Here is a 24,408-nt window from a genome sequence, read left to right as displayed (position 1 = left end):
AACCCTACGACCATGACCTCAGAATCCTTTATCAAGCATCACCGCCATTCTTTTTATGCCTCCCTCAACTTGCTCTTTGTAGGGCAAGCTGTCTGTGAATGGCAGCCACCTGTTGGGGCACCCAGGGAGCTGGGGGTTAAGGGCCTTGCTCAAGGATTGAAGCAATTACCGATGACATCCGTAATTTTAATCCAGTCTGAATCTGCCATCTCTTCAATTATTAGACCTACCAGTTTCCGGAGTAAAAATTCTGAAGTGAATTAGTATCTGTATTCCAGCAAACACGGACCTCTTTCAGTAATAGTAGTCCAGTCTTGAATTGTCATCTCGGTAATAAGGTCATATCTATAAAGTCATGCCAATTTATTTTAAGGCGGAAACAGCATTTGTGTGCTACGATATGCATGAATAGATACTGAGTTTTCTACATAAACGTCTAACAACCTACACCTACAGCCTCTACTTCATCAAGGTACTGTATTCAGCAGGTGCAGAGCAGTACAACTACTGGGTCCACTGATTTGTAAGCTGAGATAATGGTTGAGAGGGATAAATTTTGTTTTTCATTGTATGATAAAGAAACAGGCCACCCCTCATTTACCCATTTTCTATACTCACTTGTCCTTTGCAGTCACCCAAAAATGAAAATTCTGTTGTCATTTGATTTCTAGATACACTAACTCTGACATTAACAGGATTATACAGTAGTTATGTCTTTGCTATCTTTGGTAATTTGGGAAAATTACATACGTTTCTTATCCCGTCTGATTAAGCCAGTCAAATTTCTTTACAAACTACATACCAAACTTCCCAAGGGAAAACTAATCCCATCCAAATAGGGCTTATATTAACAGCCAATTCACATTCATTGCAAGATTATAAGTTTGACCTTTCGGCTGACAATTAATGGTGAAGAAACTTCACTACGTTGGAAGACTGGTTAATATGTGGGTGGGTAATTCAGCCCTCTTATCTCACTGGATCAGTCCCCCTAAGGCATAAGGGTAATGGCTTACTCACAAAAATTGTGAGGGTCTCAGTATTTAATACTGATATTATGCTTTCACATTATATTTGAGGGTCAAAATAAGAGATGCTAAAGGCAGTTACAGTGGGCTTTGATTCTTTCATTTGCTGTTTTAGTGCTGTGTGACTAATCAGATACTACATAAACTCTACATCCTTAAGTGAGGCAGCCTAGACTCCGTTTTGCCTAAGAAACAAGCCAAATCATTTTTAAAATATTTTTTTTTTCTTTCACGTTATCTGAATTCACATTTAAAAACACTCACACTCTTAAAGCCTTACATCTATGATACAATTAAAAAAAAAATTAAATACACAAATATGCAGACTTCACCCATGTAGAATATGCCTACTGTACATTGCTAATTCTTTTGAAAAACCTTAAATCAACCCTGGACTTTGGGGATTCCCATGGCTCCACTGTAAGTTGTTTTGAGTCAGGGGAGGGATTCACCACAATGAATTTTGTCAAGCGGGGAGGGGGGGGGGGCATAACCACGTTTGCTCAGCAACACATTTTGAGACTGGGGTGGGGCAGCGGGGTGAATTTTGCTGGCCCACATACCTATTGGGCCACTGGGAAATGCCCAGTATGCCAGAGAGACAGTCCAGCCCTGAGTTCAAGCACAAAACAGTCGGCTTCTGTTTTGCGCATTAAGAACCATTGATTGTCTGCCTCACTATCTACTGAGGCTCTGAATAGGACGGAAATAAGACATATAGGCCCTATCCAAGTGCACTACCAAATAGAGGGGCAATCTCTGTTTGTGCATGACAGACCCTTGGCAACAAGCTTACAAAAGAGCTTTTCTTGGTACGGTAGTCTCATTACGTACAAATTAATTGTACAGATCATTCTGAATGGAGAGCTGCTCCTTCAGTCAGCGCCGGCCTTCAGCTGACTGCACTCTAGTTTCTTATGAGGTTCTATGTGCATTTGTCATTTGTCCATCTAAAAACATAATAGTGGGCTACTTAAAAGTAACTGTTGAAAGGAGACCAAAGATGATTTCAGAGTATTAATTAGTAGACTTTGTCGATGATTGTCTTAAGTACAATGTATTCTGGGCTGTTTAAAGTCTTCAGATGTTCTAATTACAGACACGGTAACACAATCACTCTCATGGTAATACAATCACAATCAAGAAGAGACATCGTAATGATGCCATCAATCATTATCATTCCCAGTAGGAAATTAGTCTGCATCCATTACAAAATATTCCCATAGACTTTTAATGAATTCCCCAAAAATAAAGGAAATGTATCTTATCTTTTGCTACCATCTTCTGTTTATTTGTTTGTGTGGTCTTTCAGTATTGGACTTGGATTGGCTGACGCGCCCGGCTGGACTGATTCATGTAACACTGCCCTCTAGTGTTTAGTGTAGTACCATAACCATCAAAACAGGTTCTTACACATCGGGGATTTACAACCTTCCTGAAACCAGAGACCCCCACCACTAACACGTGACCACATAAAGTAACTAAATGTGTAATTTATTATTTAAACCAAAATGGTTTATAGAATAATTTAATCTATTTACATGTACTTGACAATCACCTGGCACGTGGTCATGATTAAAAAAACAAGATTTTATACTTTTCCAAGCATTGTCTGAGAGCTGAAGGTGTGGCCCTGCCTAACTATATATTTGTATATCTAACAGGCGAAATATGAATTAAAAGAAGTGTCCATTCCTTAAACTGCAGATATTTCTTCGTGTCAGTGTGGAGTTATACTGACCTCTGGTGACAGACCTAAGAAGTGAAACAAGCAGTGATATTCAGTAGACATACACTACAGTATATGAACAAAAGTATTGCGACACTTGGCCAGTACTCCTACAGGAACTTTTATGACATCCCATGCTAAATCCATAGGCATCAAGTGATGCTAATATTATACAATTCCTTACCTATAAAAAGGACATTGCTGTCTTTGAAAAGGTTCAACGTAGGGCTACAATAATAATAATAATAATTGATACTTTATTGATCCCCGTGGGGAAATTGTTTTTACGCCTTTGTAGAGCAAGCTGTCCGCGAAGGGCAGCCACCCGTAGCGGCGCCCAGGGAGCTGGGGATTGAGGGTCTTGCTCAAGGACCCGCAGACGTGCTGAGGCTGGGCTTGAACCGGCGACCTTGTGATTACAGGCACACGGCTTAGCCCACTGAGCCACACGCTGCCCCAAGAATGATTCCTGGGGAGGAATGTCTTTTGACGAGAGGTTAGCTGAGCTGAATCTGTTCAGCCTCAAGCAGAGGAGACTATGTGGTGACATGATTCAGGTATATAAGATTCTAACAGGTCTGGATGCTGTTCAACCAAAAAGTTACTTCAATAGTACTTTAAATACAATTACACGAGGCCATAGGTGGAAATTAACGGGAGAACATTTTAAACTGGATTTTAGAAACCACTTCTTTACACAGTGTGTAGTTAGAGTATGGAATAGTCTCCCTGTTTGTGTACTGCAAGCTAAAACCCTGGGTTCCTTTAAATCAGAGCTAGATAAGATTTTAACAACTCTGAGCTATTAGTTGAGTTCTCTCCAAACAAGCTAGATGGGCCGAATGGCCTCCTCTCGTTTGTAAATTTCATATACTCTTATCAATATGGAGTTGGTCTCTCTTCTGGGAAGGCTTTTCACAAGAGTGTGTCTGTGGGATTTTATGCCCATTCATCCAGAAGAGCATTTGTGAGCTCAAGCACTGATGCTGGATATGAAGGTCTGGCTAGTTCTAGTTCATCCCAAAAGGTGCTTCCATACCGCTGGAACATTTTTCTGGAACCAGAAGCTTTTTTCGGAACCAGGAACTTTCGCAGTGTCCACACCGCAGGAACTCGGCCCGATTGTGGGTCCTTGGAGGCAGTTACGGAACTCTTTTTTAGCATCTATGTCTTATTGTAAGTTGCGGTATGTATTTCTTAATATAAATTCAATTCAGTTTCAATTCAATTTTATTTATATAGTGCTTTTAACAACAGTCATTGTCACAAAGCACTTTACATATAACCAGCCCGAATCCCCACCAAGCAAGCCATATATTGTGTCTAACTGTTTAAGTGAAATTATATATTGAAAATCAATGTAGAAAAGACATGACATGATAATTATTAGAGGAAAAAGAAATTGAGTAATGAATTGTAATGAAGACAGCTCAACATTTGTGATGTTTCTTGGGGCTCATTGCCAAGGGCGTAACTTTGGCTGGAACATTGGGGGGGGGTCGAGGTCTCCACCCATGACAGGGCAAACATGATTATTGAGGTGTTATATTGGCTGGATCTGATTATTGGGGGGGTCATGACCCCCCTAACCCCCCTGGAAATTACGCCCATGCTCATTGCCCAAGGTGATGCACAGTTGTGTTGATTTTGAGAGCGTAAAACAGATTAACGACTCTGAATCAGCTCAATGAAAATGTCGGTTTGAATTGTGAGCAGGCAGTTTCATCAAGTACAGAGGAATGCTTTGACAGGGTTACAATTCATAAGCCCCTTATACTTAAAACACATGAAATCTGGATAGAATACAGAATACTGTGCTCTGCTTAGCATGGAAAAAGTCATGATCCATTACCCTTTTACCAACAAGAAGAAGAGTACATGCGTGACATGTTCTGACATCTTAGTCATGGGGGAGAGCGTGTTTTCCCGGCATGGTTTAGGTCCCCTCAGGTGCACTTCTTCCAGGGCGATGAAAATCACATTCATCCTATTGTAAAGGATGACAGTGTCGCCATTCGCGGGGCAAAAGTGCTCACTGCATCACTCGATGAACAGAATTATTTTTATATAGTGTCTTTCCCAATATGGTTACCCCAATGTTCCTAACAAAGAATTATAAATCAGTGGCACTTACTGACATACCAAAGTTTAGGGTAACAGCCCTGTAAATAATATAAACTATATGCAGTGATCATCTCAGTGACCAAATCTCAAACTGCTTGGGAGATTCTGGAAGGAGTGCCTAACGACAGCAGGAATGATCCCCCTGCAGTAGAATACTGAATGAAGAATATAATATTTTCTTGTAGTGGAAAGTTGAGTTCTGAGTGACTGAATCCTTGAATCCTCGTATGACAGGTATCTCCTGTTGACACCTTGTATTGGTGTTTCCTGTGTGTTGGAGGATGATCTGCCGATTACCAAAAGGAATAATGTTACACTATTGGATTCACAGTCCAATGCAGGGACGTTTCTAGCTATTGAAAAAAAATCAGACGCTAAGTCAAGTTTACCTGGGGCTTGAATTATTATATTTTTTTTTTTGATGAAAGACTGGCATTGGGGCTAAAATACTCGGGGCTAGGCTTAAAATATTCGCTGGCTATAGCCCTCAGTGATTGGACCTAGTGACACCCATGGTCCAATGTATTAATTTTATGCTACTATACATTAAACATGTCTTTAAAACCTCTTGGATCACAATTTTATAGAAAAAAACATGTTTCTGAGTTTCTCTTAAAGCTTCTCTAACCACATGAGTACAGTGAATGCAGCAGTGGAACACTGAAGCTTTCTGAAGCACAGCTACAACAGAAGCTTTAGAGCATATAAACAGAACATGAAAATGTATGGTACTGCGATTATCAAAGGTCTTGCTCTAGATCTGGAGATGTAACATAGGTGAAATGGCAGAAAAAACGTCATGGACTATAATAGAATGTTAAGGTTTTAGTTTCACCACTAGAAGGCGCATGTACCCATTCAGTGCCATTGCAATGCCTCTCCTGTCTCAAAACAGTGCAAATGAAACATTAAGGGAACCTGATATTTTGAAGAGGCCATGGTGAACGGTGTATTTTGTTTTGAACTGCAATTAAGTTTTAAATATATGTAGTGTAATTCCAAAGCCATTGGAGCAATTTGAACCAATGTAGTGTTGTGAAAATGCATTATGCAAATAAAATTGAACTGAATTGAGACGATGCCCATCAAACTTATGAACCTTTTATTCCTAAATATTAATTATTAAAACTTCCTACTAATTGTAACTTATTTACCTCCTGTGCTGAGGTGTATTTGAATTTATTTGAGCTGAACTTTTGTCTTTAAATTTAAAAACAAAACCATTAAAAGCATTTAGCACTGACATTTTTTTCTTCAGATCCACTGGCTGCTGTCGATTAATTTAAATGCAGGAGAAATTGCACAATAATGACGTTTCGCCTTGTAATTCCTTCTTACTTAGGTCTTGTATCATGTGCATTGCTGTTTGTCAGTTTTTACCTTGACCCACATGACTAATGCTTCACAACCCATGAGGCCCCTTGCATGCTGATCACAATACACATTCTTCATTAAATGCACAGGTATGTCCTGCTGGAGAACCTGCTGGAAGAGCAAGGATGGGGCAGTAGGTGATATGAACCAGACACATGACCAAGCATTGCAAGGTCAGATCCTATGACGCTCAGAATTATATATGTATTATAATGCTGTAGCGAGCTGTACATCAATTAGAAACAAGTAGTTTGCCAAAGTCTGTAAATTAAGCTGCAGAATTCCAGGAGCTGACACAAACACTGACTGTTCTACATGTCTAAAAGATCGCCTTGAAGGGGCCTTTCGTAAAACATCCCATAATATTGACACCTTGATGGCCACTCCACTGAAAATACAAAGCTATTATTGGAGTACAATACAAAGATATTTTTTCTCTCAAATAACATAAAGCAATCAAAACTATTTTTCATTTCACATTTATTTACAGGTATAAAAATTTTTACGACAATATATATAGTTTAGCAGGTGCTTTCAGTTCCCTGTGTGTATATATTGACAATATATTATAGAAGTAAATTACTTTACAGATTTGCCTTCAAGCTTTATGTTTCCCCTATACTCTAAGAGGAAGAGGTAAATATTCAAACATCAAACTGGATAATCTCCACTTTTCATAGTCCACAGTTACGAACTTTTTCTTAAGTGAAGGTAGACTGGTTTTCTTTACACTTTGATAATTTCCCAAACCCAATTAATGAAAAGCAAAAATGATAATGTCAATACACTGATAATATAATACATACAAAATGGTGACATTTATATTTAACTTTAAGTGGAAAAACACACACACGCGTGTATGTGGACACACACACACAAATCTAGCTATTTACATGTTCAAACTATTTACATTAACGTCACTTATCAGCTACACCTTTAAAAAAATATTTCGTTCACATAAAAATGTTTCCAGCCAGTGCATTACCTTAGTTCATGGACATTTTCAATGTCGCTCTCTGTTTTAGAATTGCCTTCTTACAACACAAGAGGGAGACATTGTCATATTTGAACGTACTATAAATAACTTAACATGCCTTCAGCGTACACCCGTAACGTACTTGTTTAATAGGTGTTACGATAATTAGACGAGTAATTAGGCCAAAAAGGGTCAAGTCCTGTTTTGCATTCAGCTGGGTCTACATTCTAACATCTTCTTGAAAGCCTTCCTAAAACTGTCATCCAAGAAGGCGTACAGAAACGGGTTAAGACATGAGTTAGCGTAGCTCAAACTGGTGATAAAATAGGAGATTCCGATCACGAGTGGGGTCGTTTTGATATCCGTGGTGAGAGCCACGACGGTGCTAAGGTGGAACGGGGTCCAGCAGAACAGGCATACCGCCAGGACGATGAACACCATGATCGTAACTTTCTTCTTCGCCTTGTCAAGGGCTTTGGCGTTGGAGTTCAGCCGCATGTTTCGCAATTTGTAAAGCATCATAGTATACAGGATGCAGATGGTGGACACTGGGATGGCAAAGCCAAGAATGAGGGTGTAGATACGGCTGGCCTTGAACCAGAAACTCTCCGGGCTGGGGAAAGTCAGGACGCAACTTTTCCTATCCATGTTGTCGGGGTTAATATAAATGCCTGCGAAAACTGTGAAAGGCATGACGATTAGAATAACTAGCGTCCACACGCAAATGCTGACTGTTTTGGCCGCCCTGTAGGTGCGATGGGGCATACGCTTGGACTGCACCGTCGCCAGGACCACCAGGTACCGATCGACGCTCATTACCGTTAGAAAGTAGATGCTGGAGAAGATGTTATAGTGGTCGATGGAAAGGATGATTTTGCACAAGACCTCGCCGAAGGGCCAGTAGTGCAGGAAGTGCTCGGCGATGTTGATGGGCAGAACGAGCGTAAACAGGTCGTCGGCGATGGCCAAGTTGAGAATGAACATGTTGGTGACTGTCTTCATTTTGGGCGCTTTCAGAATTACATAAATCACCGCCGTATTGCCAGTCAACCCCACCGCGCAGATCACAGAGTAGATGACCGGCAAAAGGATATAAATATCTGGGTAAAAAAAGTACCCCGCCTGGCCAGTGCAATTTAAGTCGGTTCGATTGTTTGAATTGTTGGAATAATAGTCCAGTGAATGGTTACAGACGGTGTTTGTTCCGTCATACTTGGATATATTTTCCATCTTTTTTTTTTTTTTTTTTGCAGTTGGTAGGGCACACCCCAGTATTGCTGAAATATGGAATGAAAAAAGTATCTTACACTATTGCAATTTCCTTTAATTTTCCGTCAAATTTCTATCCTTGCGGTATTTTTTTATCTTTACATGCTGTTAAATATAACGCGTATACTTTGGAGTATGTCATCCTATACGAATTAAATACCAAAGAAACGAATAAATAATTGCCATTTAAATTATAGAATGATCAATACAAACTTATTAGGCCTATATTCTTTTTGTGCTATAAACTAGACTCTGGGTGTTAGGGTTAAAACAAGTAATATATGTAAACTTTTATGGCAGATGTAATTTATTTTTGTTATAAAACACACAGTTCATTGCTTATTAAAACTACGATACTGTCACCATAAATTATGGCGAATGATAAAATCAATTTTAAAATTCTAAAATCACCAACTCGCAAAATGAGCTTGTTTAAATAGGAATGACAATGTACACGCGGCTCTACGTAAATGCATATTCAAAATAAACAATACTGAAAGGTTGCTAGGGAGAAATATACATAAAAGGAGTATATTATCCTTACCGAAGCGACAAAGCTCGCGCTTCTCCTCTCAGTCCGGCGCGTGGCGTGTAACAGCACGAGCTCTCGGTTCGCCGAGCGCGCTGGATGAAGTGGGGCAAGTGCATGTATGACGTCATGTGCCCTGAGTTGTTTTCTCACTTGTTTTATCATTTACTCACTGGCCGCTAATTGGTGAATTAGTCATGTTATTTCTGACTGAGAGAAAAAAGCGAAATACCAAGAAAAAACTAATGCGTATGATAAGGCTCGAAGTTCCTACCACCTTTACATCGTTACTATTTGTTTGATCCGAGTCCCACCTTGGGTGTCTGAATTATGACTTCCCTGCTGCTTCTGTTCCCAATGCATCCTTTTGACCATTCACAGTTTATATTTGTGGATGTGGCTGCAGATGTGTTGCTGCTTTCAGAGTCAAGGTCAAATGTATCCGGGAGTCACAACATCTGATTAGATCCCTGACATGGACACACTGTAATCCTGTGAAGTTACTATTGTTAGTGTTTCCAGTGTGACCATTCAGATTCCAATTAACACTTGATAAGGCAATCACTTCTCTCCAGTAATTATATGTCTTTGCAAGCACTTAGTTACAAGAGGGGCCGCTCAGAGACATATTGATAAAAGATTCCCATTTAGTCTAGCAAATCAAGTCCTGTCTTCCCTTGTCAATGGGTGCAATTTTTTTTTACTCTATCCCTCATTTCAATTTGGAAAGTATGATAAAAATGTCTGATATCGTTTTTTAAATCCACCTCTCATAAGCACTTCAGCACAAGAATATATACTGTATATATATTCTTGGTGAACCTGGAAAATGTTCTAGGATGCACAGAGAACTGGTCTTTCCAACCAAGGGAACATTCACACATCATGTGCAATTTAGAGACACTGATTTGCCTAATAAGGTGTTTTTAAACTGTAGAAGGAAACCCACACAAACAGGAAAAACAAGGAGGCTTTCAATGGGACCAAAACCCACAGTCCTGAAGATGTCAGGTGACAGTGCTGCCCACCATAGCTGTGAAGTCTCCCTATTTTTGCCGGGAAACTACCGTATTTTACCCCTGTTTCCCGCCGTCCTCCCGTATTAGTATTTTCCCGTAAATCTCCCGTATTATAATATCATTTAAAAAAAAAAAATCCTCTGCCTCTCCAAACTGAACTGTAAGTAGCCTCGCGAGAACTGCCACCTGCAGTAGTCTACAGTTACAACATTAACCAGGTCATAAATGCGGAGGTTAAAATGGCAATGCTGTGTGGCAAAAACAACGTTACTTTCACCTTCTGTGATGACTTCAACAAGGATACAAAGTCTGCAACAAATCTGTATAATAAGTCATTAGTGAATGCCAGAGTGCCACATGAGTGAGCATGAGAAATTAAAAGGAAATGTGTAATGAAAATAAAATGTAAATGACAAGTGGTTATTTTAGATTTCTTGTACACGTCTTAAAATGTAAGGGATACTGGAGCTTGGTTGGGGTGGTGGGGTGGCTCGCGGTGGGTGCCGGAAAATTTCCCTTATTTTCAAATCCAAAACTTGACAGGTATGCTGCCCACTGGGTCAGCATGTCATAACCGTCCTGTTCCCGTCAATACAAACACATGCTTTATGGTTATGATTAAGCCTCTAGGGGTCACAGGCTGCCCCACTCGAAGGTCTCTGAGTCAAAGCCTCCCCTCTCGCATTCATCCACAACGTGCTGTTGACATGCCTTAAAGTTCAAGCACCTTGACACAAACTGATCCTCATCTAGATATTATTGGATGCACACACACACACGCACACATACTCCTATACTCTGTCATCCAGCTTGAATAACACAATCTCGAATATCAGGTTATTTCCATTATTACCATTTTCTAATTTGTTTTAGGTCCAACCAAGAAACCCAAACTTACCTCCCTAAAGTGTAAAAAGAAACTATTTCAGCATGACGAAGAACAATAAACAATCAGTGGGGCAATACCAGGGTAATAATTATGGATTTGTGTTTCTATACAGATATTTTTTGGCAGTATTGCGTTAGCAATAGACATCTAATTGTCACAGGCAGTACAGGGGCACAAACCTGGAGCAGATCCTGGTCAGGATGCCAGTCACAGGACACTTACATTATGAGCAGTTTAGAGACACCAGATAGCCCAACTGTATGTCTTTGGACTGCAGCAGTAAACCTGCACAATACAGGGAGAGCAAACAGCATACAGAGTAAAAGTCGTCAGCCTTTGAGATGAGAGGCAACAGTTCTACCCGCTGGGCCACCCGCCTTTTGGCAGCATGTTTTTTTCGGATTAAATGAGTAAAAATAAAAAAAAGGTCCCAGAGCAATTTAGTTTTATTGTAAGATATTTGGGTCACAGAGAAGACTATATAAATATTGAGGACACTTTAAATTGCAATTATTGATTTATTACTACCTTCTTCTTATTCTATTAATAAAAAATGTTACAGGTTATATCATTGTTGAATTTATTTAACCAAGAAGAACTTTTTATTGCCGCTGTGAACTTTTTACTGTTTTAATGTCATTAATATTTTTAGGGCTGATATTTCTTTTCCTGTTTTCCATCTTGTTATACTGTCTGTTGTGTCCTTCTATGTTCCCAACCACAATTTCAGTCTGACCTGCCTGTAAAATGACCACCGCAGTACCATGAAAGGGCAATGCTATGGCCTACAGTCTCTGTAAGCCTCAGGAGGCCAGTAGTAATCGGCATAAAGATTCCCTGAGATTTCCATTGCTTCCAAATCATTATTTTAGGCAAAACCATGTACTGCAGAGTTTCCCAATCCAGTCCTTGGGGATCTGTAGAAGTCCATGTTTTTTTGTGACACATAATATTTACTAGCCTAAGTACATACTATATCTGTAACATTAAAAGTCTTGGCTTGGGTACCATGCATCTTTGCCTTAGCAACCAGCCTCAGTCACGTATTAGCTGTCTTTGTGTCTGTGGAATCTTGCGTTTCTCACGATAACCATTTAACTTTTCAATGCCATTAATTTTGCATTCTTAATGATGAGTCCAAAATGTAGAGCTCCCTGTGCATACAGTAGTAACTGCACATACAGGGTCATAATTTAGATGGTTTGTATATTTTTTATAAAGGTCTTGATTGTAATTTGACATGCAAATAGTACAGTACAGTACAGTTTGTCTGAAATTGGCAATAAGTAGACTTTTTATGTTGTCGTTCAGGCCAGCAGACTGTTATGGTTTGAGGTTAAGGGTGCTCAAGTATTATTCGCAAATTTTCACATTCGTGGGGACCCCTAACCCTCATAAATCTGAAGAGGTTACTGTACTTCTAGGTGAAGATGTGATTCCCAGATTTCCCTTGATGGGTAGTGAGGCTCATCCCTCTGACTGAAGGGGAGAGCATCAGCCACCAGCTGCTTTCCTGGTCCCACTAGCCGAAAGATTTCCAAATATCAGTTGTGATGAAACTCATAAGACAAACCAGTTATATCCTAGTATCATGAGCAATACATGAACAAAACCAAATTTTATCTACAATTTCACCTCAGGCAGAAGAGCTACTGTTTTCTTTTTTCCTTGCTTATGACCCTCAACACATTTACAATAATAAACTGTTTTCATTAGCATTCTGAAGGGTATCATTTGATCTTCATGACAGGTTTTTCTTTGCATTCGTACAATTCTAACACACCAAATTGTTTTATTACCATAGATATGTCTGGTTTCCGGGCAGGTTTGCATCTATACTGATAGATACATAAGTATATTTTTCTGCATCGTATTACCAGAAAATTCACTAATGGTGAACTGACATTAATGTGAGGTGGGGACGGATATAGCGGTCAGGGACTCCCAACGAGGCAGAACAGAAACAGAGGTCAGGGACTCCCAGCGAGGTGGGACAGATACAGCGGTCAGGGACTCCCAGGGCGGCGGGACACATACAGCGTCAGGGACTCCCAGCGAGGCAGGACAGATACAGCGGTCAGGGACTCCCAGCGAGGCAGAACAGATACAGAGGTCAGGGACTCCCAGCGAGGCAGAACAGATACAGAGGTCAGGGACTCCCAGGGCGGCGGGACAGATACAGCGGTCAGGGACTCCCAGGGAGGCGGGACACATACAGCGGTCAGGGACTCCCAGCGAGGCGGGACAGATACAGCGGTCAGGGACTCCCAGGGAGGCGGGACAGATACAGCGGTCAGGGACTCCCAGCGAGGCGGGACAGATACAGCGGTCAGGGACTCCCAGCGAGTCGGGACACATACAGCGGTCAGGGACTCCCAGGGAGGCGGGACAGATACAGCGGTCAGGGACTCCCAGGGAGGCGGGACAGATACAGCGGTCATGGGCTCCCAGGGAGGCGGGACAGATACAGCGGTCAGGGACTCCCAGGGAGACGGGACTGATACAGCGGTCAGGGACTCCCAGGGAGGTGGGACAGATACAGTCAGGGACTCCCAGGGTGGCGGTACCGATGCAGCGGTCAGGGACTCTCAGGAAGGCGGGACAGATACAGCGGTCAGGGACTCCCAGGGAGGCGGGACAGATACAGCGGTCAGGGACTCCCAGGGAGGCGGGACAGATACAGCGGTCATGGACTCCCAGGGAGGCGGGACAGATACAGCGGTCAGGGACTCCCAGGGAGGCGGGACAGATACAGCGGTCAGGGACTCCCAGGGAGGCGGGACAGATACAGTCAGGGAATCCCAGGGAGGCGGGACCAATACAGCGGTCAGGGACTCCCAGGGAGGCGGGACAGATACAGCGGTCAGGGACTCCCATGGAGGCGGGACAGATACAGCGGTCAGGGACTCCCAGGGAGGCGAGACAGATACAGCGTTCAGGGACTCCCAGGGAGGCGGGACAGATACTGTACAGCGGTGAGGGACTCCGAGGGAGGCGGGACCGATACAGCGGTCAGGGACTCCCAGCGAGGCGGGACAGATACAGGGGTCAGGGACTCCCAGGGAGGCGGACAGATACAGCGGTCAGGGACTCCCAGGGAGGCGGGACAGATACAGCGGTCAGCGACTCCCAGGGAGGCGGGACAGATACAGCGGTCAGGGACTCCCAGCGAGGCGGGACAGATACAGCGGTCAGGGACTCCCAGGGAGGCGGGACAGATACAGCGGTCAGGGACTCCCAGGGAGGCGGGACAGATACAGCGGTCAGGGACTCCCAGGGAGGCGGGACAGATACAGCGGTCAGGGACTCCCAGGGAGACGGGACTGATACAGCGGTCAGGGACTCCCAGGGAGGTGGGACAGATACAGTCAGGGACTCCCAGGGTGGCGGGACCGATGCAGCGGTCAGGGACTCTCAGGAAGGCGGGACAGATACAGCGGTCAGGGACTCCCAGGGAGGCGGGACAGATACAGCGGTCAGGGACTCCCAGGGAGGCGGGACAGATACAGCGGTCATGGACTCCCAGGGAGGCCGGACAGATACAGCGGTCAGGGACTCCCAGGGAGGCGGGACAGATACAGTCGTCAGGGACTCCCAGGGAGGCGGGACAGATACAGTCAGGGAATCCCAGGGAGGCGGGACCAATACAGCGGTCAGGGACTCCCAGGGAGGCGGGACAGATACAGCGGTCAGGGACTCCCATGGAGGCGGGACAGATACAGCGGTCAGGGACTCCCAGGGAGGCGAGACAGATACAGCGTTCAGGGACTCCCAGGGAGGCGGGACAGATACTGTACAGCGGTGAGGGACTCCGAGGGAGGCGGGACCGATACAGCGGTCAGGGACTCCCAGCGAGGCGGGACAGATACAGGGGTCAGGGACTCCCAGGGAGGCGGACAGATACAGCGGTCAGGGACTCCCAGGGAGGCGGGACAGATACAGCGGTCAGCGACTCCCAGGGAGGCGGGACAGATACAGCGGTCAGGGACTCCCAGCGAGGCGGGACAGATACAGCGGTCAGGGACTCCCAGGGAGGCGGGACAGATACAGCGGTCAGGGACTCCCAGGGAGGCGGGACAGATACAGCGGTCAGGGACTCCCAGGGAGGCGGGACAGATACAGCGGTCAGGGACTCGCAGCGAGGCGGGACAGATACAGCGGTCAGGGACTCCCAGCGAGGCGGGACAGATACAGCGGTCAGGGACTCCCAGGGAGGCGGGACAGATACAGCGGTCAGGGACTCCCAGGGAGGCGGGACAGATACAGCGTCATGGACTCCCAGGGTTCCGGGACAGATACAGCGTCATGGACTCCCAGGGTTCCGGGACACATACAGTGGTCAGGGACTCCCAGGGAGGCGGGACAGATACAGCGGTCAGGGACTCCCAGGGAGGCGGGACCGATACAGCGGTCAGGGACTCCCAGGGAGGCGGGACAGATACAGCGTCATGGACTACCAGGGTTCCGGGACAGATACAGCGTCATGGACTCCCAGGGTTCCGGGACACATACAGCGGTCAGGGACTCCCAGGGAGGCGGGACAGATACAGCGGTCAGGGACTCCCATGGAGGCGGGACAGATACAGCGGTCAGGGACTCCCAGGGAGGCGGGACAGATACAGCGGTCAGGGACTCCCATGGAGGCGGGACAGATACAGCGGTCAGGGACTCCCAGGGAGGCGGGACAGATACAGCGGTCAGGGACTCCAAGGGAGGCGGGACAGATACAGCGGTCAGGGACTCCCATGGAGGCGGGACAGATACAGCGGTCAGGGACTCCCATGGAGGCGGGACAGATACAGCGGTCAGGGACTCCCAGGGAGGCGGGACAGATACAGCGGTCAGGGACTCCCAGGGAGGCGGGACAGATACAGCGGTCAGGGACTCCGAGGGAGGCGGGACCGATACAGCGGTCAGGGACTCCCAGGGAGGCGGGACAGATACAGCGGTCAGGGACTCCCAGGGAGGCGTACAGATACAGCGGTCAGGGACTCCCAGCGAGGTGGGACAGATACAGCGGTCAGGGACTCCCAGCGAGGCGGGACAGATACAGCGGTCAGGGACTCCCAGCGAGGCGGGACACATTCAGCGGTCAGGGACTCCCAGGGAGGCGGGACAGATACAGCGGTCAGGGACTCCCATGGAGGCGGGACAGATACAGAGTCAGGGACTCCCAGGGAGGCGGGACAGATACAGCGGTCAGGGACTCCCATGGAGGCGGGACAGATACAGCGGTCAGGGACTCCCAGGGAGGCGGGACAGATACAGCGGTCAGGGACTCCCATGGAGGCGGGACAGATACAGCGGTCAGGGACTCGCAGCGAGGCGGGACAGATACAGCGGTCAGGGACTCCCAGCGAGGCGGGACAGATACAGCGGTCAGGGACTCCCAGGGAGGCGGGACAGATACAGCGGTCAGGGACTCCCAGGGAGGCGGGACAGATACAGAGTCAGGGACTCCCAGGGAGGCGGGACAGATACAGCGTCATGGACTCCCAGGGAGGCGGGACCAATACAGCGGTCAGGGACTCCGAGGGAGGCGGGACCGATACAGCGGTCAGGGACTCCCAGCGAGGCGGGACAGATACAGCGGTCAGGGACTCCCAGGGAGGCGGATAGATACAGCGGTCAGGGACTCCCAGGGAGGCGGGACCGATACAGCGGTCAGGGACTCCCAGGGAGGCGGGACAGATACAGCGGTCAGGGACTCGCAGCGAGGCGGGACAGATACAGCGGTCAGGGACTCCCAGGGAGGCGGGACAGATACAGCGGTCAGGGACTCCCATGGAGGCGGGACAGATACAGCGGTCAGGGACTCGCAGCGAGGCGGGACAGATACAGCGGTCAGGGACTCCCAGCGAGGCGGGACAGATACAGCGGTCAGGGACTCCCAGGGAGGCGGGACAGATACAGCGGTCAGGGACTCCCAGGGAGGCGGGACAGATACAGAGTCAGGGACTCCCAGGGAGGCGGGACAGATACAGCGTCATGGACTCCCAGGGAGGCGGGACCAATACAGCGGTCAGGGACTCCGAGGGAGGCGGGACCGATACAGCGGTCAGGGACTCCCAGCGAGGCGGGACAGATACAGCGGTCAGGGACTCCCAGGGAGGCGGATAGATACAGCGGTCAGGGACTCCCAGGGAGGCAGGACCGATACAGCGGTCAGGGACTCCCAGGGAGGCGGGACAGATACAGCGGTCAGGGACTCGCAGCGAGGCGGGACAGATACAGCGGTCAGGGACTCGCAGCGAGGCGGGACAGATACAGCGGTCAGGGACTCCCAGGGAGGCGGGACAGATACAGCGGTCAGGGACTCCCATGGAGGCGGGACAGATACAGCGGTCAGGGACTCCCATGGAGGCGGGACAGATACAGCGGTCAGGGACTCGCAGCGAGGCGGGACAGATACAGCGGTCAGGGACTCCCAGCGAGGCGGGACAGATACAGCGGTCAGGGACTCCCAGGGAGGCGGGACAGATACAGCGGTCAGGGACTCCCAGGGAGGCGGGACAGATACAGCGGTCAGGGACTCCCAGGGAGGCGGGACAGATACAGCGGTCAGGGACTCCCATGGAGGCGGGACAGATACAGAGTCAGGGACTCCCAGGGAGGCGGGACAGATACAGCGTCATGGACTCCCAGGGTTCCGGGACAGATACAGCGTCATGGACTCCCAGGGTTCCGGGACACATACAGCGGTCAGGGACTCCCAGGGAGGCGGGACAGATACAGCGGTCAGGGACTCCCAGGGAGGCGGGACCGATACAGCGGTCAGGGACTCCCAGGGAGGCGGGACAGATACAGCGGTCAGGGACTCCCAGGGAGGCGGGACCGATACAGCGGTCAGGGACTCCCAGGGAGGCGGGACCGATACAGCGGTCAGGGACTCCCTGGGAGGCGGGACAGATACAGCGTCATGGACTCCCAGGGTTCCGGGACACATAGAGCGGTCAGGGACTCCCATGGAGGCGGGACAGATACAGCGGTCAGGGACTCCCAGGGAGGCGGGACAGATACAGCGGTCAGGGACTCCCATGGAGGCGGGACAGATACAGCGGTCAGGGACTCCCAGGGTTCTGGGACAGATACAGCGGTCAGGGACTCCAAGGGAGGCGGGACAGATACAGCGGTCAGGGACTCCGAGGGAGGCGGGACCGATACAGCGGTCAGGGACTCCCAGCGAGGCGGGACAGATACAGCGGTCAGGGACTCCCAGCGAGGCGGGACAGATACAGCGGTCAGGGACTCCCAGGGAGGCGGGACAGATACAGCGGTTAGGGACTCCCAGGGAGGCGTACAGATACAGCGGTCAGGGACTCCCAGGGAGGCGGGACAGATACAGCGGTCAGGGACTCCCAGCGAGGTGGGACAGATACAGCGGTCAGGGACTCCCAGCGAGGCGGGCCACATTCAGCTGTCAGGGACTCCCAGGGAGGCGGGACAGATAAAGCGGTCAGGGACTCCCATGGAGGCGGGACAGATACAGAGTCAGGGACTCCCAGGGAGGCGGGACAGATACAGCGGTCAGGGACTCCCATGGAGGCGGGACAGATACAGCGGTCAGGGACTCCCAGGGAGGCGGGACAGATACAGCGGTCAGGGACTCCCATGGAGGCGGGACAGATACAGCGGTCAGGGACTCGCAGCGAGGCGGGACAGATACAGCGGTCAGGGACTCCCAGCGAGGCGGGACAGATACAGCGGTCAGGGACTCCCAGGGAGGCGGGACAGATACAGCGATCAGGGACTCCCATGGAGGCGGGACAGATACAGAGTCAGGGACTCCCAGGGAGGCGGGACAGATACAGCGTCATGGACTCCCAGGGAGGCGGGACCGATACAGCGGTCAGGGACTCCGAGGGAGGCGGGACCGATACAGCGGTCAGGGACTCCCAGCGAGGCGGGACAGATACAGCGGTCAGGGACTCCCAGGGAGGCGGGACAGATACAGCGGTCAGGGACTCCCATGGAGGCGGGACAGATACAGCGGTCAGGGACTCCCAGGGAGGCGGGACAGATACAGCGGTCAGGGACTCCCATGGAGGCGGGACAGATACAGCGGTCAGGGACTCCCATGGAGGCGGGACAGATACAGCGGTCAGGGACTCCCAGCGAGGCGGAACAGATACAGCGGTTAGGGACTCCCAGGGAGGCGGGACAGATACAGCGGTCAGGGACTCCCATGGAGGCGGGAAAGATACAGAGTCAGGGACTCCCAGGGAGGCGGGACAGATACAGCGTCATGGACTCCCAGGGTTCCGGGACAGATACAGCGTCATGGACTCCCACGGTTCCGGGACACATACAGCGGTCAGGGACTCCCATGGAGGCGGGACAGATACAGCGGTCAGGGACTCCCAGGGAGGCGGGACAGATACAGCGGTCAGGGACTCCCATGGAGGCGGGACAGATACAGCGGTCAGGGACTCCCAGGGAGGCGGGACAGATACAGCGGTCAGGGACTCCCAGGGAGGCGGGACCGATACAGCGGTCAGGGACTCCCAGGGAGGCGGGACCGATACAGCGGTCAGGGACTCCCTGGGAGGCGGGACAGATACAGCGTCATGGACTCCCAGGGTTCCGGGACAGATACAGCGTCATGGACTCCCAGGGTTCCGGGACAGATACAGCGTCATGGACTCCCAGGGTTCCGGGACACATACAGCGGTCAGGGACTCCCATGGAGGCGGGACAGATACAGCGGTCAGGGACTCCCAGGGAGGCGGGACAGATACAGCGGTCATGGACTCCCATGGAGGCGGGACAGATACAGCGGTCAGGGACTCCCAGGGAGGCGGGACAGATACAGCGGTCAGGGACTCCCAGGGAGGCGGGACAGATACAGCGGTCAGGGACTCCCATGGAGGCGGGACAGATACAGCGGTCAGGGACTCCCAGGGAGGCGGGACAGATACAGCGGTCAGGGACTCCCAGGGAGGCGGGACAGATACAGCGGTCAGGGACTCCGAGGGAGGCGGGACCGATACAGCGGTCAGGGACTCCCAGCGAGGCGGGACAGATACAGCGGTCAGGGACTCCCAGCGAGGCGGGACAGATACAGCGGTCAGGGACTCCCATGGAGGCGGGACAGATACAGCGGTCAGGGACTCCCAGGGAGGCGGGACAGATACAGCGGTCAGGGACTCCCAGGGAGGCGGGACAGATACAGCGGTCAGGGACTCCCATGGAGGCGGGACAGATACAGCGGTCAGGGACTCCCAGGGAGGCGGGACAGATACAGCGGTCAGGGACTCCTAGGGAGGCGGGACAGATACAGCGGTCAGGGACTCCCATGGAGGCGGGACAGATACAGCGGTCAGGGACTCCCAGGGAGGCGGGACAGATACAGCGGTCAGGGACTCCCAGCGAGGCGGGACACATACAGCGGTCAGGGACTCCCAGGGAGGCGGGACAGATACAGAGTCAGGGACTCCCAGGGAGGCGGGACAGATACAGCGTTATGGACTCCCAGGGTTCCGGGACAGATACAGCGTCATGGACTCCCAGGGTTCCGGGACACATACAGCGGTCAGGGACTCCCAGGGAGGCGGGACCGATACAGCGGTCAGGGACTCCCAGGGAGGCGGGACAGATACAGCGGTCAGGGACTCCCAGGGAGGCGGGACCGATACAGCGGTCAGGGACTCCCAGGGTGGCGGGACAGATACAGAGTCAGGGACTCCCAGGGAGGCGGGACAGATACAGCGGTCAGTGACTCCCAGGGAGGCGGGACAGATACAGCGGTCAGGGACTCGCAGCGAGGCGGGACAGATATAGCGGTCAGGGACTCGCAGCGAGGCGGGACAGATACAGCGGTCAGGGACTCCCATGGAGGCGGGACAGATACAGCGGTCAGGGACTCCCAGGGAGGCGGGACAGATACAGCGGTCAGGGACTCCCATGGAGGCGGGACAGATACAGCGGTCAGGGACTCCCAGGGAGGCGGGACAGATACAGCGGTCAGGGACTCCCATGGAGGCGGGACAGATACAGCGGTCAGGGACTCGCAGCGAGGCGGGACAGATTCAGCGGTCAGGGACTCCCAGCGAGGCGGGACAGATACAGCGGTCAGGGACTCCCAGGGAGGCGGGACAGATACAGCGGTCAGGGACTCCCATGGAGGCGGGACAGATACAGAGTCAGGGACTCCCAGGGAGGCGGGACAGATACAGCGTCATGGACTCCCAGGGTTCCGGGACAGATACAGCGTCATGGACTCCCAGGGTTCCGGGACACATACAGCGGTCAGGGACTCCCATGGAGGCGGGACAGATACAGCGGTCAGGGACTCCCAGGGAGGCGGGACAGATACAGCGGTCAGGGACTCCCATGGAGGCGGGACAGATACAGCGGTCAGGGACTCCCAGGGAGGCGGGACAGATACAGCGGTCAGGGACTCCCAGGGAGGCGGGACAGATACAGCGGTCAGGGACTCCCATGGAGGCGGGACAGATACAGCGGTCAGGGACTCCCAGGGAGGCGGGACAGATACAGCGGTCAGGGACTCCCAGGGAGGCGGGACAGATACAGCGGTCAGGGACTCCCAGGGAGGCGGGCCAGATACAGCGGTCAGGGACTCCGAGGGAGGCGGGACCGATACAGCGGTCAGGGACTCCCAGCGAGGCGGGACAGATACAGCGGTCAGGGACTCCCAGCGAGGCGGGACAGATACAGCGGTCAGGGACTCCCAGGGATGCGGGACAGATACAGCGGTTAGGGACTCCCAGGGAGGCGTACAGATACAGCGGTCAGGGACTCCCAGGGAGGCGGGACAGATACAGCGGTCAGGGACTCCCAGCGAGGCGGGACAGATACAGCGGTCAGGGACTCCCAGCGAGGCGGGACACATTCAGCGGTCAGGGACTCCCAGGGAGGCGGGACAGATACAGCGGTCAGGGACTCCCAGCGAGGCGGGACAGATACAGCGGTCAGGGACTCCCAGGGAGGCGGGACAGATACAGCGGTTAGGGACTCCCAGGGAGGCGTACAGATACAGCGGTCAGGGACTCCCAGGGAGGCGGGACAGATACAGCGGTCAGGGACTCCCAGCGAGGCGGGACAGATACAGCGGTCAGGGACTCCCAGCGAGGCGGGACACATTCAGCGGTCAGGGACTCCCAGGGAGGCGGGACAGATACAGCGGTCAGGGACTCCCAGCGAGGCGGGACACATACAGCGGTCAGGGACTCCCAGGGAGGCGGGACAGATACAGAGTCAGGGACTCCCAGGGAGGCGGGACAGATACAGCGTCATGGACTCCCAGGGTTCCGGGACAGATACAGCGTCATGGACTCCCAGGGTTCCGGGACACATACAGCGGTCAGGGACTCCCAGGGAGGCGGGACCGATACAGCGGTCAGGGACTCTCAGGGAGGCGGGACAGATACAGCGGTCAGGGACTCCCAGGGAGGCGGGACCGATACAGCGGTCAGGGACTCCCAGGGTGGCGGGACAGATACAGAGTCAGGGACTCCCAGGGAGGCGGGACAGATACAGCGGTCAGGGACTCCCAGGGAGGCGGGACAGATACAGCGGTCAGGGACTCCCAGGGTGGCGGGACAGATACAGCGGTCAGGTCAGGAACTGTGACAGTATTTGCCTGACTAGATGCTCTATACCGATTACCATCAATGCTGTTGCCCTCAAATGAGCCTTCCAGGTCCCTCCGATCATTTGCAAAATTATAAAAATATCTTTTAATTTAACCAAAGAACAGTCATTCAACACCTTTACAATTATGTGAAAAAGTAAGTACACTCCTTGCAAATGTTTGTCTTTTTCAGTATATTGTGACAGACAAGTATTACATCTTTATTCCTACAATACTGGTAGAGAAATATAATAAAATTGAAGTTGAAGTTACACTTCACATTTACAATTGGTATTATATAATTTTAAAAAGTTGAGTTAGTATAACCCTACATTAATTGCTACATTAAATCTAAAAATTAGAATCATACAGTATGCATCAAATCAGGTGCAAATGATTAGGTCATTTTAGACAGTACCTTTGATAGTCACTCCTTATATAAACAACTGGTCTTGATTGGACCAAAAGAGCTGGATGGAAGGTTGTTGATACTTTGGATTCTGGAAAAGAGTTTAAAGCCATTTCTTTGATATCATACACTCCACTGTTAGGAAAATAATCTACAAAAGGTTTCAGCCCACTAGCAGTCTGTTCAGGACAAGCTGTCCCACCACACTCAGTCCAAGAGCAGAGTACAACATGCATCAGGAAGTCTCAAAGAACCCAATGGTGTCATCAAGGGATCTACAGGCAGGTCTTGCCACAATCCATGTCAAAGTGCAGGAGTCAACCATAAGCCTCTGTTCTCAAAAAAGAACATTAGGGAAAGAATCTCATACCAAGTGTGAAGCCAATGGGGAGAGTGTTTCAGTCTGGGGCTGTTGTGCTACCGCAGGGCCTGGCCATCCTGTCTACAATGAATTCAACATCTTACCAGAAAGTGCTTGAAGTATATATGAAGACAACCATCAAAAAGATGAAGCTGAACCATAAGAGGGTCATTGATAAAGACCCTAAATATACAAGCAAATCTACAAAGAAGTGGCTCAAAATATTTCAGTGGAGGGTTCTGGAATATCCAAGTCAAATGAATCCAATTGACATGCTGTGGGAGACTTGAAGCAAACCCCAAGAATACACAACTGAAGGCATGGATAAATGGACAAAAATTGTCCAATTCCATGTAAGAAACTGATAGACAGTTATATGCCTTAAAGAGATTGTATCTGCCAAAGGAGGCAATACCAGGTACTAAATGTAAATATGTATTTAACATATTTAATAATAAACATGCATCCTAAAAGCATGCACATGGCACTTTTACTTAATAAATGTTGAGGGCAGAAGGAAGAATGATTGGTTCAGAAAGATAACCAATCAGATTGTGGAGGAGGTGAGTCCAAGCAACTAGGCAGGACTAAGACACCTGTCTGAACCAATTGTTTTTCCTTCTGTCCTAAGAACATTTTTATGTAAGTAAAACTCACATGAGCTAAAAGCAGACTATAATTAAGCAAAACTACAATGTTTAACTTGTGTACAGTATATCAGGTGCCTTATCACTCAAACAGAAACTCCAGCGGTTTATGGTTGATTTACGTCAACAGTGTGTTCAAATGACTGATGTGCTCTTCTAATTGCCGTGAGTGCCAGGTCTCCACGATCACCAAGCTTTTAGTACTCCTGTAGATCATCACAAATGCTGTCTGAGATGTGTTCACAAACAGGGCCGCGAAAAGTGCTGTCCTCTCTCACACCCTTAGTTTTTAATTGTGAGGACGGAGTCAAGGGGATGGTGCAAGGATTACAGGGCAAACATCCATCCATCCATCCATCCATCTTCCAGTTGCTTATTCTTATAAGGGTCATGTGTTGGTCTGGAGCCGACACCAGGTCACAAAGCAGGGGTGCACTCTGTATGGGATGTCAGACACACAA

General features: G+C 49.7%; 1 protein-coding gene across 1 annotated transcript; it reads right to left on the bottom strand.

Annotated features, from left to right (window-relative positions):
- Positions 1 to 6,756: 6,756 nt before the first annotated feature.
- On the bottom strand, positions 6,757 to 9,131 carry LOC111839876 (neuropeptides B/W receptor type 2-like). Its single transcript, XM_023804173.2, has 2 exons — positions 9,045 to 9,131; positions 6,757 to 8,508 (listed from the first exon to the last, which is right to left on the bottom strand). Exon 2 carries the CDS (start codon positions 8,459 to 8,461, stop codon positions 7,442 to 7,444), a length of 1,020 nt encoding a protein of 339 aa, XP_023659941.1. The 5' UTR covers positions 8,462 to 8,508; positions 9,045 to 9,131; the 3' UTR covers positions 6,757 to 7,441.
- Positions 9,132 to 24,408: the final 15,277 nt, after the last annotated feature.

The sequence above is a fragment of the Paramormyrops kingsleyae genome, chromosome 8 (assembly GCF_048594095.1).
Source record: "Paramormyrops kingsleyae isolate MSU_618 chromosome 8, PKINGS_0.4, whole genome shotgun sequence".
NCBI classification, from domain to species: Eukaryota; Metazoa; Chordata; class Actinopteri; order Osteoglossiformes; family Mormyridae; genus Paramormyrops; species Paramormyrops kingsleyae.
Note: the sequence above shows the minus strand (reverse complement) of the source record. Positions and strands in the feature narration are given on the sequence as shown.